Source organism: Aspergillus heteromorphus (assembly GCF_003184545.1).
Source record: "Aspergillus heteromorphus CBS 117.55 chromosome Unknown BO70scaffold_10, whole genome shotgun sequence".
Classification (NCBI taxonomy): Eukaryota; Fungi; Ascomycota; class Eurotiomycetes; order Eurotiales; family Aspergillaceae; genus Aspergillus; species Aspergillus heteromorphus.
Genome location: NW_020290415.1, coordinates 649999 through 664719, shown reverse-complemented (window position 1 = coordinate 664719; position 14721 = coordinate 649999). Strand labels below are relative to the sequence as shown.

Below are 14721 nucleotides of genomic sequence, written 5' to 3'. Positions count from 1 at the left end.
ACCACGGCAGAGAGAGGAGGAGGAGGGGGTAGATGTAAGCTTTCTTCTTCTTCTTCTTCTGTGTTGTATAATTTTAGTTTTGGTAATGCTAGATGAGCAGATATCTATCTTTCTGGGTCGCTTCTGGGTCACAGACGAACGCCCACAGCCATCTACCCCAGCCCCAGGTGTGTCTGCTCGGTGAGGCCGTGGTTGACGGGATTCAGGTGGAGTTGTAAGGTTGGTTGTTCTTCCTTTCTTGATTATATATTCTTCTGTTTCTTTTGGAGGCGCTTTGTCCCAATACAGGACACACTGTCATGTGATAATCGATGGACTGCAAACAGGGCTTGCTGCACTGAGCATCAGGGTTGAGAAGGGAGGCTCTGATCCGGTTGAAAAGCACCGATGCCAATGGTATCCCCCCCCTCCCCCTCAATCCTGCAGTCAAGTAAAGGGGAGCTCACCTGTCCTTCTATCAGAGAGAGCGAGCCAGGATTCCCTTCTCATGACAGCCCGCGCCCGTCAGCCAGCGAGGTGGCGAGCCCCCCCCCCACACATCGGACCCGATCGTCGAACCCGAAGCCGACTGACTCTGTTTGTGTCCGTTTGTATGTTGATGTTGCTTTCTGTCTGTCCACGGCATCCACCATCCATCAGCACCGACACCCTCGGAAACCTGTCTTACGCTGGGCTGTTTCTCTGCGGAGGTTTGTCTTCTTCTTCTTCTTCTTCTCCCTGTTGCTGTGTATGAGTCTGATTATGAGTTGGGGTTGTCCACCAGGAAACCAATCCCATCGCCCTTTTTGGTTGGAGTGTGATTTTCTTTTGATGATTCCTCCTGCTTTCCTGTCTTGCTTTATATAAAATGGTTATTGTCGTGGTCGTTCCTTATTAGGGCAACGGATTCTCCTGTTGGTGATTATTTGGTGTCGTGTTTGCTGCGCTTCACCAGTATCCACACCAGCCGTTTCTTTCTCTCTCTCTCCCTCTCTGCTACATCCTTTCGGCCGATCTACCATCTCCTTCTCGAGATTTATCACTTCCGAGACGTCCAAGTCCCATATCTCGCGGACCAGAGAATCGTTGTTGTTTTTCTTTTTGAATTTCAGCTGGATGTCCGTCTGCCTGATGGGCTTCCTCCAGCACGGCACCGGGTTAACCCTAAACCCCACAGCCCTACAACCCTACAAGAGTCCGCTCCGATGTCGTGTCTCTTCTATCAATTTTATCTTTTCTGTTTACATGGTTATTGTCTGGATACGTGAGACTCGACCACTAAGAAGCAAGTTCCATCTTTCTGTTGTTTTGCTGGAATGATGCACGCGACCGTGCAGAGAGCACGACCTTCGGGCTGTCTTGGTCTTGATCCTGGTCCTGGTCCTGGTCCTGGTTCCTGGGTGCGTTTGGTCTGACCAATGGAGTATCTCATGTTCGGGTTTGGTTTCTTTCAACTCAGACTTTCATTGGATATTCTATTCATGGTCGTTTTTGACCTTGAGGGAAGGGGTCCGCCGGTTTCTGGAAAAGGACCAATTTCTCCGTCTGGGTCTTCGTGTCAGTTGGACGGGGGTAGAAGTCCCCTCATTATCACCTGCCTGCTGAACACGATGGGTATGGGGGCCAGTGCAGTGGTGAGAAGCATCCAAAAACCGGGGAATCAAATCACACGTGGATTCTGGATTCTTCCTGGGTTGGAAATGGCTGACCAGTCGAGCCCTACTCTTCTTACTTTCTGGTTTCGTTTGTCTTCTCTGGTGGATTGTCAACGAGTAGCTGGACTGATCTGAAACGGATTGATTGGCTGCGTTCCATGCAAAGGTCTTAAGCAGTAAGTGTCAACTTCCCACTCTGTTGCTTGATTGTGATGATGTGATGGCTACGAGCTAACTTCTAAGCGAGGGCAGTGAATATCTTCCCACTGGCGGTGTATTTCTCTCGGGGGGGGGTTCGCCTATTTCTACTGGATTGTCTTCCTGGGCTTGTTCTCACCCTCACCCTCCTCCTCCTTCTCGGTCTCACCAATAACCTCAGTCGCGCGATGTCTTGGAGAGATAGATCAGATCGGTCATTTTTCCCACTGAAGTCACTATGCCTCCCATCCGGCCAGTGATCGTGACGGAACAGGACCTGGAGCAGAGACGCGCCGTACTTCCGAGTGGTCTCCTGTGCTTGTGGCCTGCGTGCGGACTGTCAGGATTCCCGCATATGTGCTTGTCTGTCTGCTCTTGCACCCGACCCCGACATTGACAGCGCACATGGCCCTTGGATATAACCGTGTATGCAACCTGTGCGGCGACAGCATCACCGCATCACCGCGAAGAACACTGCTTTTGGGATATAGATAAGTATATATCTATCTGCTGGGGCTGGCTACATGGCGTTCGTTGCCCATGCTGGATGGGTACTGCGTGCAGGATGGGCTGGAGCTGCTGGCACTTTATTGGCATTCTGCAAGCTCTGCGAACACTGTCATCATCAAGATTCTGTTGATGTTGGGATGTGGGTGTGTGGTTCACACACTGTTGAACGCTATTGCCAATGGAGAGACGGCGATAATGCACTCCATGGTGAGATCATGGAAGTTGGGCCGAAGATCGAAGGACGTTCTGCTTTCAGAGGATGATGACCTGCTGCAGGACTGTGTCATGGATATGCGCTTCGACCTCTTTTTCGGTGTTTAACGAGATTCCAACTGAACCAGGAATCTCTAGACATCCTTTCTACTTCACCACCCGGGGCCTAAAATCATCGGTCATGCCCATCGCAACCCTCGAGCGCGCCGCTCGGTCCATGAACAGCACATTTCCACATCCATGCCACGATGCAGAACCACCGTCTGGCATGAGCTTCCTTGATGCTGGAGGATCCCCCTTCTATCCTACGTCGGCGTAGCACCCCAACCCAAAGATCAACCGCCGCGCATCCCTTGAGCAAAGCCCGATCGCGACACGTGGCTCACGCTTTTCATACCTACCAGCCACTTGATATTGTGCGCTGCTTCCTATCTGGCCCGACCCAGAGATATATACTAGCAGCAACCATTGGTCGCTCCGTTCATCGTCAGCGACGATCTCGTGGAGGATATCTAGTGCGTGGTGTGGTTTCGGCTTCTGTCACGACTCATCAAACCTTGCCCTAGGCGGGTGGGTCTCATTCACCACACAAGCCGATGTCGTGGGCTCGGGGTGTTGGCTCATTGATCATGTATATTTGTCTGTCGCGAAAGAGCCTTGTTCGGAATCCAGACACCCTGTAATCAGCATCAACACGGCCATCCTCTTGGAACAACTCACCTTTGATCATATCCGGCGCGAGGATATAGTACGAGGTCACTGCTCTGGTCTGGTCTGGTCTGGTCTAATCTCTACCATAGACCATCATCGAATCAATGAAGATGGGATATCTTCAGGATCGTTGATCCACACAGCAGCCAGTCATCTGCTAGCTGCTGGACGGCGGTTCTTGCACACCCAGCGGCCCTCAACCGCCGCAGAGACGATTCGAGTCCGTTGCTGATTGCCGTCCCATCGGAAGAGGGCATCTTGAGATAGTCAAAATCTTGCTGGACCTGTCTGGGCGTCGAAACAGAAAGCCGCTGCAAAAATTCGCCCATTGGATTCGTCTACGCTGAGGGATATAACTCCGTCGTTGAGGCCCCCCCTTGCAGGTCCTGTGTTGAGAGAACAGGCAGCCGTGCGGAGACGAGACATCTGGGCTTGGGCATTGAAAGATGTTCTGTCTTTGAGGCTTGGTACTCGTGTCTCTCAGTTGAGGGATCATGCGCTCAACCATGGCTTTTCATCCCCGCGGTCCGTTTGTCTGCGTTCATCCTCGACCACCAGAATCTGTGCGCTGCTGTTGCTGTCCAGAACCGAAGGATGGATGACATGAGTGGTATCTCTGGGACGATACGGCGAGCGCAAAAATCATCGTCCAGAAGGATATCCAGCAGATCATCGCACGGGACATCGTGCTTTATCACCAGTAACAGTCATCACGGGGTCTTTCAGATCGCCAGAAGCCATTTCACAGGCCAAGAAAGTGTTCAACATCCCGGGACACACCCATCCCTGCAGTTTATCCGTGCGATATGGGGCCCTGAAAGGAAATGGATGGTGGTCCTACTCTTTTCGAACGGCTATTAGTTTCGGGGGTCACGAAACGTTGGATTTTGAGAATATTGGCTCTGAGCCGTGGCGCATTCTTTTCGCGCTGGAAATTCATACGCACCTGCCCCTTCGACGGCCGAGAATGAGTTTGAGTTTTTGCTGGGGATGATGAGATGCCCAGGTGGTGGGTTAGATCTCCTCCCTTCGTCTGCTTCCCGATGGTTTCCCTACAGATTGTTGTCGGAAGGGCGACCGAGAGACATTCATTTGGCAATCTGGTACAGCCGGCCGGCGAATGTGCAGTCTCTTGGGGCATTGGGAGAAAGCGAATTGATTCTCTGAGGAAAGCCCGCGTATCTGGTGGCTTCCATTCACCCAGGGAATGCTTCAGCTTTCAACATCTCTTTCTGGGTACGCATTCGCTCCGCCCACCATATAACAAACCCCGGTCGGTGTTTCGTTTGCTTTTGATTGAGACCTTCCCTACACTTCCATGGGGGATGATTTTGTGTTGTCCCTTGAGGAATAACTATAGACGGACCTCACGGCAGACTGGAGTATCGGGTCCGAAATCCATGAGCTCCACGCCCAAAGAACCAGTTGTCATCGAACCCCTCGGGTCATCGGAATCATCTCTCTGCTAGCTATCTCCGGCGTCTGAGTCCCTTGCCCTCCATATCGGCACCAATCCAACCGGAAGGCCACCGACCGGTTTCGTCGGGGTGTCGTTTAGGGCTCGGAGAAAGCAAGAGTGATCGAATCGATATTCTCCCTGACGAGCCACAAACTCAAAACGGGTCCACTCACACACTATCCGCCATGCTTTTCCACAAGTTCCCATGTTGTCGGTCAGTGGGCGCGTGTGCGGCTACCCAGGACCGAAATATGGTTGGGGTTGTGGGGGTTGGCCACCTCCGAACATTGATAATTTCTCTGCTGGTGTGATACATAGATCGCTAGGTGAATTCCATGGTCTCGTTGCTGGAAGTGGAAAGCTCGCTTCGGCTTCGCGAGGTATAGTATACTCTCCTCTCGGGAAAGATGTCTTGCCCTGGGGAAGGTGTTGCGACTGCACACATCCAGACTGCCTGAGATTCTGCATCAGGCGAGCTGGGCCCCGTGCAACGAACAATTGGCCCAAAAGTTCAACATGCCGGTTCCCTCCGGTCGAGAGGTATTTCAGCGGCAAACAGCGAGCTCGGGGCTCTCTGACTCTGATAATGAGCACCTCAAGAAGTGGGGTACAAACCTCCTGGCGTTGTGTTTTCCTGACAAGACGGGCAATTCCGTCCTTCCTTCTTTCGAGAAGACAGGACGTAGGAACAGAAATTGGAAAGACGAACATTGGTTTGAGCCACAGTGTCCCGTCCTCAGATCCCTGATACCGATAGAATCCGGCATTGGTGTCTGTTACGAATTGTCCGTTGGGGCTGTTTACTGTGCTATTCCCCCCCGTCAGATGCTGCCTGGTTTCGATCTTGTTGGCTTCCGTGATCGCTTTCGAGGCAGCGATGAATGACTCTGTCTAATCACAGGGAGAAAGGAGCGTATGTGTTTTGCTTCGACAGACGTGACGTCCATCTGCAGGCTGCAGAGGGCCGGCCGCTTTCTTGCGAAGGTAATCGAGTATCTTCGCAGGGGGGCAGAGCAAACCCAACGCAGAATCTGAACGCAGCACGTAGGGGTCCGGTTGGCAAGGTATCGGCACGATATATGCGATGCGACTAGACCGTCACCTTGTCGATCCAGATGATGATCATGATGATCCAAGTACATGGGTTCGAAAGGCTTCGAGATCGGAGCAGACGCCTTTATGCCCGCCCGATTGACCCCAAGATTATGTGTCTACTCCTGCCTCGCAACGGCATCCAGCGGGCCTCTGTTTTCGCGTCTGAGAGTCGCGAGCTGCACCCTGATAATAGAGATCTTGGCTTGCATTTCGGATGATCGAGTCCGTACGGTGTGGTGTTCCCGGCTAGGGGTTATTCCCATACGCATGCATCTCTCAGCTACCCTGAAGCGCGTGCAGAGATGCTTCGGCGTCGAGTATCTGCTCTCGCTTTATATACAAAGTCGTCTGCGTTTGGTGTGCAGATTGTGACGGCCGCCCACTGCATCGAATACTCACGGTGGTGGGTGGGCTTGGGAGCAAGAATGGGGGCTTATGTCGTCTTGTCGCATTATCTTTGTTCGAATGGTCTTGTTCTATAAATTCATCAACGCACTCTCGGACCGTCTCGACACAGGAATGACTCTGGTGGATCGCAGATCGGATGCTCAATCTCCCCGCACGCTCAGTCAGTCATGGATGAGCTGCATGAGACACAATCCCATCCTAGTCGGCCAACAGGGGATCCCGTATTGTCAATCATCCTCTCTCGGGACGCCATCCAGGGATGATGTCTGTCCCGGAAGGACTATAGTATAAACGCCTCCATGCGCATCTTCGCAATCATCCCCACATAGGCACGGTCCCGGCAAATTCGGATACTCCCAAAGGAACTGGTGGACGGGCTTCTGCCACCCCTCCAGGTCCAAAGACACAGAAACAAAATCGACACCGAAAAACAGGCATCAAATGCCCCAACAAGTCCACAGTGATACGACTGAGCAGGAAGGTACCGACAATGTCACAGAGACACAGAGACACACATTCTGCGTGTACAATCTACCCAAACTTCTCCATCAGAGACCCTTCCTCGTAGGGGGAGTTCAGCATTTACCACCTTCCCATCTGGTTTCCCACCACGGAAGCATTATCTGGGGCATATATAAGTGCTGCTTTGCTTTTGTGGCTCAGCATGACACGTCCCGATGATCCGCACAGAAGTCTTGTTGTGGGATCAATTCCAAGCCGCCACGGTCACAGCCTTGTCTTTGAATGAGGCATAGCTTGGCAGACAATGTCTCGGCAATGAAATGCAAAGTCTGCCGCTCTGGTGATGTCTCTGGGGTTCATCGATGATCGGCCAGTCCAGTCTTTGGATTGTGGATGCATGGCTCCCAGAGCATTCTGGCCACTCCGGAGACACGAGGGTATCACCTGCCACTTAACTTTGGGTCTCTCGCAGTCACCTCCCTCGATGGTCTGATTCCATCGCGGTAGACATCCGATTCAAGCCGCCATGGCTGGTACCTCACGCCTAACCATAAGCATGACCGTCCCGAGGATCTATCAATGGGGACATAGGATGGGTGTACATATAGACTTGATCTCGTGGACATAACGAGCTTCAATCGATTTAATCCCGATCCTAAGCCAAACCAAAGGAGAGAGAACCTAGTGGCGCAGCGAATCCATCTACCTTTCTGGACGTTTCAAAAATGCCCGCCGGCAAAGGTGGAGAAGATGCGGAGGAACCGTGGGGCCTGCTTGATTGAGAATCTTGACCAAAATGGCGATCCGGGGAGTGAGTGACAGACACTTCTTCGATGCGTGTATGATTGTGGGAGGATTGACGGTTCAACCTGTATGAGATGTGTCCACATGCTTGGAACGATTTGTGTCGTGTTCGGATTCGCTGCAAGCCGGACGGAGTCTCTACTGTCTCACTTATCTTGTACGGCATCTAAAAATCCTGTGGCTGGATCATGCTCGGGCGGTGCATACATACCTTTTTTTTCTTCTTTCATCATCATTGCCGTGTGGGCAGGGTACTGGAGACATCCGCGTAAAGGATGCGTCAATCGGAATTTCAACCGGTGCCGTGACGTGATGATGTCTTTGGCTATTTATAGAGTAGTATACGTCGAGGCCTGGCTTGGGATGGGTGTATCTATCTTGTTCGTACTATATATACATCCAGCACCGTTTCGCGTCAATACTCAGGCCTGAGCGTGCCCTAAGTTGAGAAGGTCCGGGTAAACAGCTGGGCATGGGCGATGCCGCCCTCCTTCCCACGCTCTGCTCCACCCCTAGTGGGGGGGTAATTCGAGGTTCACGAAGTGCATATGTGATGGAGATGTCATGGAGGTGGTCATGAGCGAGGTGCGTCACCCAAAGAAGAAGCGAATGGAAGTGCCTGACGCGGAAGTTACGACACTCTATGACGAGAGACTTACGGGGTGCCCTTTTCTTCTCCCTTTCCCCCCCCCCCTCCCTCTTCTTCTTTCTTCCCCCTCTACCAACTACCTTTCCTTTGTCTTCGTGCATTGCTTTGGTTTCATCTCATCTCTTGATGCTCGTCTTTGGTCTCTTCCAGCCGTCGACAGTCGTTCGACCCTCGATGAGTTTCCCCTTCCCTTCCTCCACTATCAGATGCTAACGGGTACTGCTGCCCAGGGCTTCCCCCTTGCACTTACCACCGGCTTGGACGAGCATCTCGTGTTTCGCCACAGATGTGAGGACTCCTTTGCTGGCTCACCCCCCCCCTCCCCCCTGGGAAGAGCTTCTAGTCCACTAGGAGTCTCGTGCTTCCCCCCATCCTGGCTGTCAGAGCCGGAAGAGATCTTTGCATCTAAAGCCGGCTGGAGCTGGAAGAGTCCCTGGGCGTACGACTTCAGGTGGCTGGTTAATTCCCGGTTGGCGGAAGTGTCCTTCCGACTTAGCGGTTGGGCAACCCTTGGCTTTGACTTGGGTTGGTTTTGGATACCTCTCTCTGGGCGTTCCATCTTCCCCCTTCCCCTTTTGGTTACCTCTCTCTGGGCGTTCCATTCTGCTTTCTCCCTTCCCTTCCATTCCCCCCGAACTAGCGGGCCACCCAGCAATAGGCTTGGCGACACGACACTGTCTTGAGTCTTTAGGGACTCCCGACTAGCGGGTTCGTCCGAGACATCAGCGAGGCAGGCATCTGTCTCCCCCCCAACTGACCCTGCTTAACAGGCGTCGACTCGGGACTTCCAAATCCCAGCCTGCCCTCGTGGCGGCGGGTGCTCGGGCCCTTATGGCCCGGGTCTCCAGCGACGAGCCCGTACCTCATCGTGGTGCTGGAGTCTAGTAGCCTTGTGGCGAAGCTAAGATGGGCTCTTTTGTGTATTTAGTTTGGAGGGGTTCCATGGGGTGGAGACGTGGCTGTGGGTATGGCTATATTTATGGATTCTTCACCTTTGAATATGTCTTGGTTGACGGTTGGGAAAATGTAGATTTGAATTTCGGACTGGACGGTTTGAGGGGTTAGTTTGACTTGTTTTTTTTTTTTGTTTTTTTAGTTATACATCACCTAGGCTTGCTCATGGCGACAGAAAATAAAATAAAAAATATATGTATATATATATAAGTGGAGATATAGTACTGTTTGTATATCTGTCTAGCTTGAATGATCTTGATTTCTTTCTTTTTTTTTTTCGCAAATAATCTGGTTCATTTACTATACCTGTTTCTCTATAACTAGATATACATAACAACCATTGAAAGAACTAAATGTTAATTTCATGCACCTATATTCAAGATGTAATCTCACCTTGCTTATATAAGTATACTAATAGCGACATACTTACATACTATATCCTGATGTATGCGAGACGGATCTTCAACAGATAAGTGGGATTCTCTTACTTAGTTCTGATCTACTATCCAGTTTACAGAAACTTGAAGCTAAAAAAAAAAAAAAAAAAAAAAAGCAAAACGGTAGTATAGATGGAGGTGTAGATGGTATCCCATCCCTCAAGTGATGCCCAATGTTCCAGCCAGTTCCTGACCTGCCGGATCGTCATCCTCGTCGTCTTCGGAGATGGACGGAAGGGACCCCGAGAGTCGGGTGTCGCCGTGGACGGTCGGGTAGGCCCATCGGACCAACGATTCCATCAGATCCGGGTAGTTCGGGGCATCGAAGTCGAAAGGTTCGGTGGCCTGGACCTTGAGGGTGTTGTCGAAGTATGCGTGGAGGACGCGGACTCGAGCGGGTCGGATGAAGGAGATGACTAGGGTCTGGGATAGGGTTAGTTGTCGGTCTGCCTCCATCGGCGAGAGAACGCACCGGAACGACGACGTGAAAGGCCAAAGCCCAATGGCGCTTGTGGCAGGCCTTCGTTGCGCGTGTTCGCTGAGTCGCCATCCCCCCACGCATCCAACTCGTCAGGACGATCAGCTCAGCCACCGACGGGCGACAATCGTCTTTGTACTCCTTCCCCAGCCGGTCCATCTCCTCTTCTGACCGGCACGGGGTCATCACCATCGTCAGCGTCCGATGGGACTGCCGGCTATTCCTGATCTGCAGCGTCGCATATGTCTCGAAGCAGGAAGCGAGGGAACGCTGCCGGCCCATCCCCTGGGTGGAGGTATACCTACAAACACCAGTTCCGTGCCTTCCATGCGTGACGCGTCTCCCGAGCCCACACTTACAGTATATCCCAGTCATACCGATCCTGCAAGCGGTCCAAATGAGGTTCCAGCGTATTAGCCAAAACCGCCGGCCAGTCGTCCTCCACGGCATCGGCGGCCTCGAAACAGCGGTATCCTGCGTGGGCAAGAAGTACGGGACGGTGAAGGGGGAGGAGGACTCCCCCGAGAGGAAATCCAGCGAGGCGACCTCGATGTCGTGGGCCTGCAGCTCCTTGTCGGTGAGGAAGGTCGACTGCGTGCCGTCGAGGTAGGCGAGGATCTGGTCGAGTTTCTCTTGCCGCTCGAGGATGACGCGGACTCGCGGCGGGAGGTGGTGGTTCTTGAGCGACATGCTGCTGTCGTGGGATTGTTGATTGTTGGTGTCATTGTGGTAAGAGGAAGACTGCCTGTGCTGCTGTGAAAGTGAGAGTCAAGCGTACGTCAGACTGATTCACGTCTCGCTCATGGCATTCACCAGCACCGCGTCGAGACTTGCTCGACCATCTCGAAGCCATGTCCTGCAATCCAAGCAAACCAAGTCCGCCACCAGAACAGCGACCTCGAGGATAGCGCATCCAGCCTCGTGCTGCGTCGCGATCGAGCCGCAGTCTGCAGGATCGGCTGCCGAACTTCAGCGGTCAAGGCAGGCAGGGCAGTTAACCGGCTGTCCGATCCGTGTTAGCCGGGCTGTTCGGGGCAGGAGGATTGGGGATGATGGAATCGGGAAGAAGATCGGATCTGGGACGGATCTTGAAGAGATATCTCTATTCCAGAATCGTTCATTATTGGGTGGGACGAACATTCTCACTCCCTCACTACCTATGTACGGATTGATGCTTACAAGAATTAGAACAGTAGAAGAAACACAACAACAATAGCAGCAAAATCAGCACCATCAGCACCAGCAAACACAGACACAGACACAGACACAGACACACACGACAGCCAGTCGCACCTTCCCTCGACGCACAGTGGACGGACGGATGCCAGGTCCTGTCCACTGGTGGTATCTATACGATGACGGGCTCGCAGGTCAGGCATCGGTCATGGGGTTGGTTCCCTCGGAGGAAGGCTGGAAGGGGTGGTGGCACGACATGGGGCCATGGCTGGGAGAAATAGGCAGCAGGCAACGGATGGAGACAGCTGGAGTTGGAGTTGGAGGGATGTGACACGAGCATGGGCAGAAGCACAAAACAAAAAAAAAAGAGAGAAAAGAAAAGAAAAGAAGAAGAGGAAGAGGGGAAAAAATTCCACGTATGAAGCAAAGCAGGAGATGGCTACGAGTAGAGCGAAACTATACAAAACAATGCCAAGCCTCACCACGAGACAGACAGCCAGCCAGCCAGCCAGCCAGCAGGCAAGAAAGCAAGTAAGAAAGCAAGTAAGAAAGCAGGTAAGAAAGCAAGCAAGAAAGCAAGCAAGCAAGAAAGTAAGTAAGTAAGTGGCAACACTTACTCGCCCGAGACATCCCTCGATCCATCGACGATACTATTACAAGTTTACAACAACTTCCCCGTACGGCCAAGCAAGACCATCAACCCAAGGCTAAGAACTTAAGCCGACTGCAAAGTGCCCAGATGCTGGGATCCAGGGTTAGCCGGTTTCAGACTGGCGGGCACTTGGCCTCATCGGGGCATGCTGGACCTGGTCTGCGAGTCGTGGAATGCTGGGGTTCTTACGTGTCCTGTGGATGTACGGAGGGAGTAGATAGTTATGTATGATCTATCTGTGTCTCCTCTAGATATCTGGGATAGTACTGATAGATAAATTACTATAGTGGTAGCTGCACTTTTGGATAGTATATTTATCAGTCAGTACCTAGGGTATAACTAGTAGTTGTAACCTCAGGCAGGTATCATGGTCATGCAGAACACATACATAAATACCGACATGAGTTAGTCTAATTTTCTTTTTTTTTTCCCTTCTGTTTGCTTTTTCCCGACCGTTGGCGATGCGATAAGAATCCGTTTTTCCGGAGTATTTCCATCATTAAGTTTGTCACCATCGTCTTTCTGTCTGTATGAATGTATGAATGTATGTACGGATGTATGGAGGTATTAATATTTGAGAGCCTCCCCACTATCTCTACCTACCTTGGATTATCTCCAGCTCCAGTACCCTCTTCTCCAGTCCTGTGGTACTGGTCTGTCTGGTCTGGTTATTATGAAAGAATTAGATAGTTAGATAGGGACCCTTCCTTCCCTTGAGAACCTTCAACCTTGGGACCGACTCGACCGACCGGCAAAAAAAATAATGATGAGGGGGAAAAAAAAAAATAAATAAATACGAGACGAAACGAATCAAAACGACTGACTACCGTAGGTAAAGAGGGCTAAAATTGAAACAGAATACGGGAGAAGCTCGGAACTCGGAATTGCGATCAGGATCAGGATCAGGATCAGAATCAATAATCAGGGTCTGTTCTGTTCTGTTTCTGTTTCTGTTTCGGAGGGGATGAGAAACAACTGATCCATCAATCCATAATCATGATCAATCGGTCAAGCAATAAAAGGTTTGTAGATGACTAGGATTCAGCGTATTTAGCGTGTGTCTTACGCAAAGCTGGTCGGTCGGTCGGTCGGTCGGTGGTTCGGTTTGGGTTGGGCAAAGGAGATGCTTACTGCTTCGAGCGACAACTCCGGATGAGCACGATTTGCGGTATCTGCCATTCCTCGGGGGTTGATTGGGTTGATTGGGTGTGATTCAGCCTGGATTGGGGGAGGGATTATATTATCTACGAGGACGGAGGGTGTAGTAGGGTAGTACTGATACTACTACTACCAACCACTGTGTGTTGTGTACACTGTCCACTGTGCAGTGCACTGTAGATGGAGTGTTGGAGCATGGATGTCACTCCTGCAGCTGGTAGCTGGTAGGGTGGGCCAATAAGGACCTCGAACTCCGATCAGGACTCGCCTCGGAGAATTTCCACGCCTGTCTCGTGGGGACTGCACTGCACTCTGCACTGCACTCTGCAACTGCAGGCGAGGAGACACTACGCTCTTGTACAGTAGCTGGTCCATTAGTCCCTGCAGGAGCCGGGGGGGGGGGGGGGGTAAGGTGCTATCGAGAGACTGACTAGCAGGGGCAGAAGGCCAGAGCCGACGCGAGTGGCGTGTTGCAAGTCCATTGTTCTGTCCAGCCTCCTGCCCCTCCCCTAGCACGGGGCCGAGGGGCGCGAATCGCAGTCATGCCGATGATCAGATAATGGTGGATGCGGATGCGGATGCGGATGCGGATGCGGCGGTAGGGTAGGGCAGAGACTCAAGGAAAAACTGAGCGGCAAATGAGCCGAACTAATGACTGATTGACTGACTGGTTTCGGTTTCAGGTTCAATCAAATGCGAGACGCGACGAGAGAGAGAGAGAGAGAGAGACTCGATCGTCGCCGCCTCGCTTACGTACGTCGGCTGCCCGATCCCGCTAGCGACGCAGACCGCGACCAAAGCAGCAATGTCCACGCGTGGGTTGCCTATCTGTCGCTTGCTCGATGCAGTAAATGTACTCTGTCGGGACCAGCGACCAGATAGATTGCATCGGGATAATGTCTTCTCGTCGACTATATGGCAGGCTGGTTGACTGGCTGCCAGTTACTGGTTAGTTGCCTGGGACAGATTGCGGTGGGATTATGGGATGGTGTTGGGTGGACTGCCGCTAAAAATAGATAGGTAGGAGTACTTCTTTAGTTGTCCGTCGCGTACCAAGCAAGTGCCATAGTAGGTCTGTACCACTCCCAGAGTCCCAACTACCAACCACAGATACTTCCTAGACGTGCGGGTACGTAATGGTCCAGCTTCAGCTGCGTGGTTGTGCGTGCCTGACTAGATAGCGAACTAAGGTCGGATCCGAGTTTACCCATGGCTAGCGAGGCTGCTAATTATGGAGCCGGGCGAGGCAGCGAGACCCTGAAAGGCCAAGCAATCTGCCCGGGTTGGGGCTGTTGGCTAGTGGTTTGGTGGTTTGGTGGTTTGCAGGGCAGCATGATTATTGCATGCATGTCACCACTCCCCATCGCCGTGGTTTCCTCCGGATCGCTTGCCTCCCGAGACAGTCGGACAGTCGATTGCGTACGCAAGACCGTCGACCGTCGAGCCCTGCGCCAGGTAGAGTGCCGGCGTGCCCACGACGGTCACCCTGTGGCCGAAAGGGGGTGGTGCGCATCGCATCCTCATGTCACCCTCCGCGTCGCGAGGGCCCTGGGACGAACCCTTCTGGAAGTAGCTCCGAATGCGACGTCGAGAGCTGTCGGCGGTGATCGCCTGTCGACGCAATCCAATCCCTTACTCCGTACAGACAGGCGACGCCGTCGGCCAGACCAAGCCCCCCGGCCACACTAGGATGCCGATGTGATCCTTAATCAAACCTTGGCCT

At 52.4% G+C, this 14721-nt stretch overlaps 1 protein-coding gene across 1 annotated transcript; it reads right to left on the bottom strand.

Annotated features, from left to right (window-relative positions):
- Nucleotides 1-9655: 9655 nt before the first annotated feature.
- BO70DRAFT_28252 (uncharacterized protein) lies at nt 9656-10941 on the bottom strand. Its single transcript, XM_025539047.1, has 2 exons — nt 10007-10941; nt 9656-9957 (listed from the first exon to the last, which is right to left on the bottom strand). Exons 1-2 carry the CDS (start codon nt 10700-10702, stop codon nt 9694-9696), a joined length of 960 nt encoding a protein of 319 aa, XP_025399992.1. The 5' UTR covers nt 10703-10941; the 3' UTR covers nt 9656-9693.
- Nucleotides 10942-14721: the final 3780 nt, after the last annotated feature.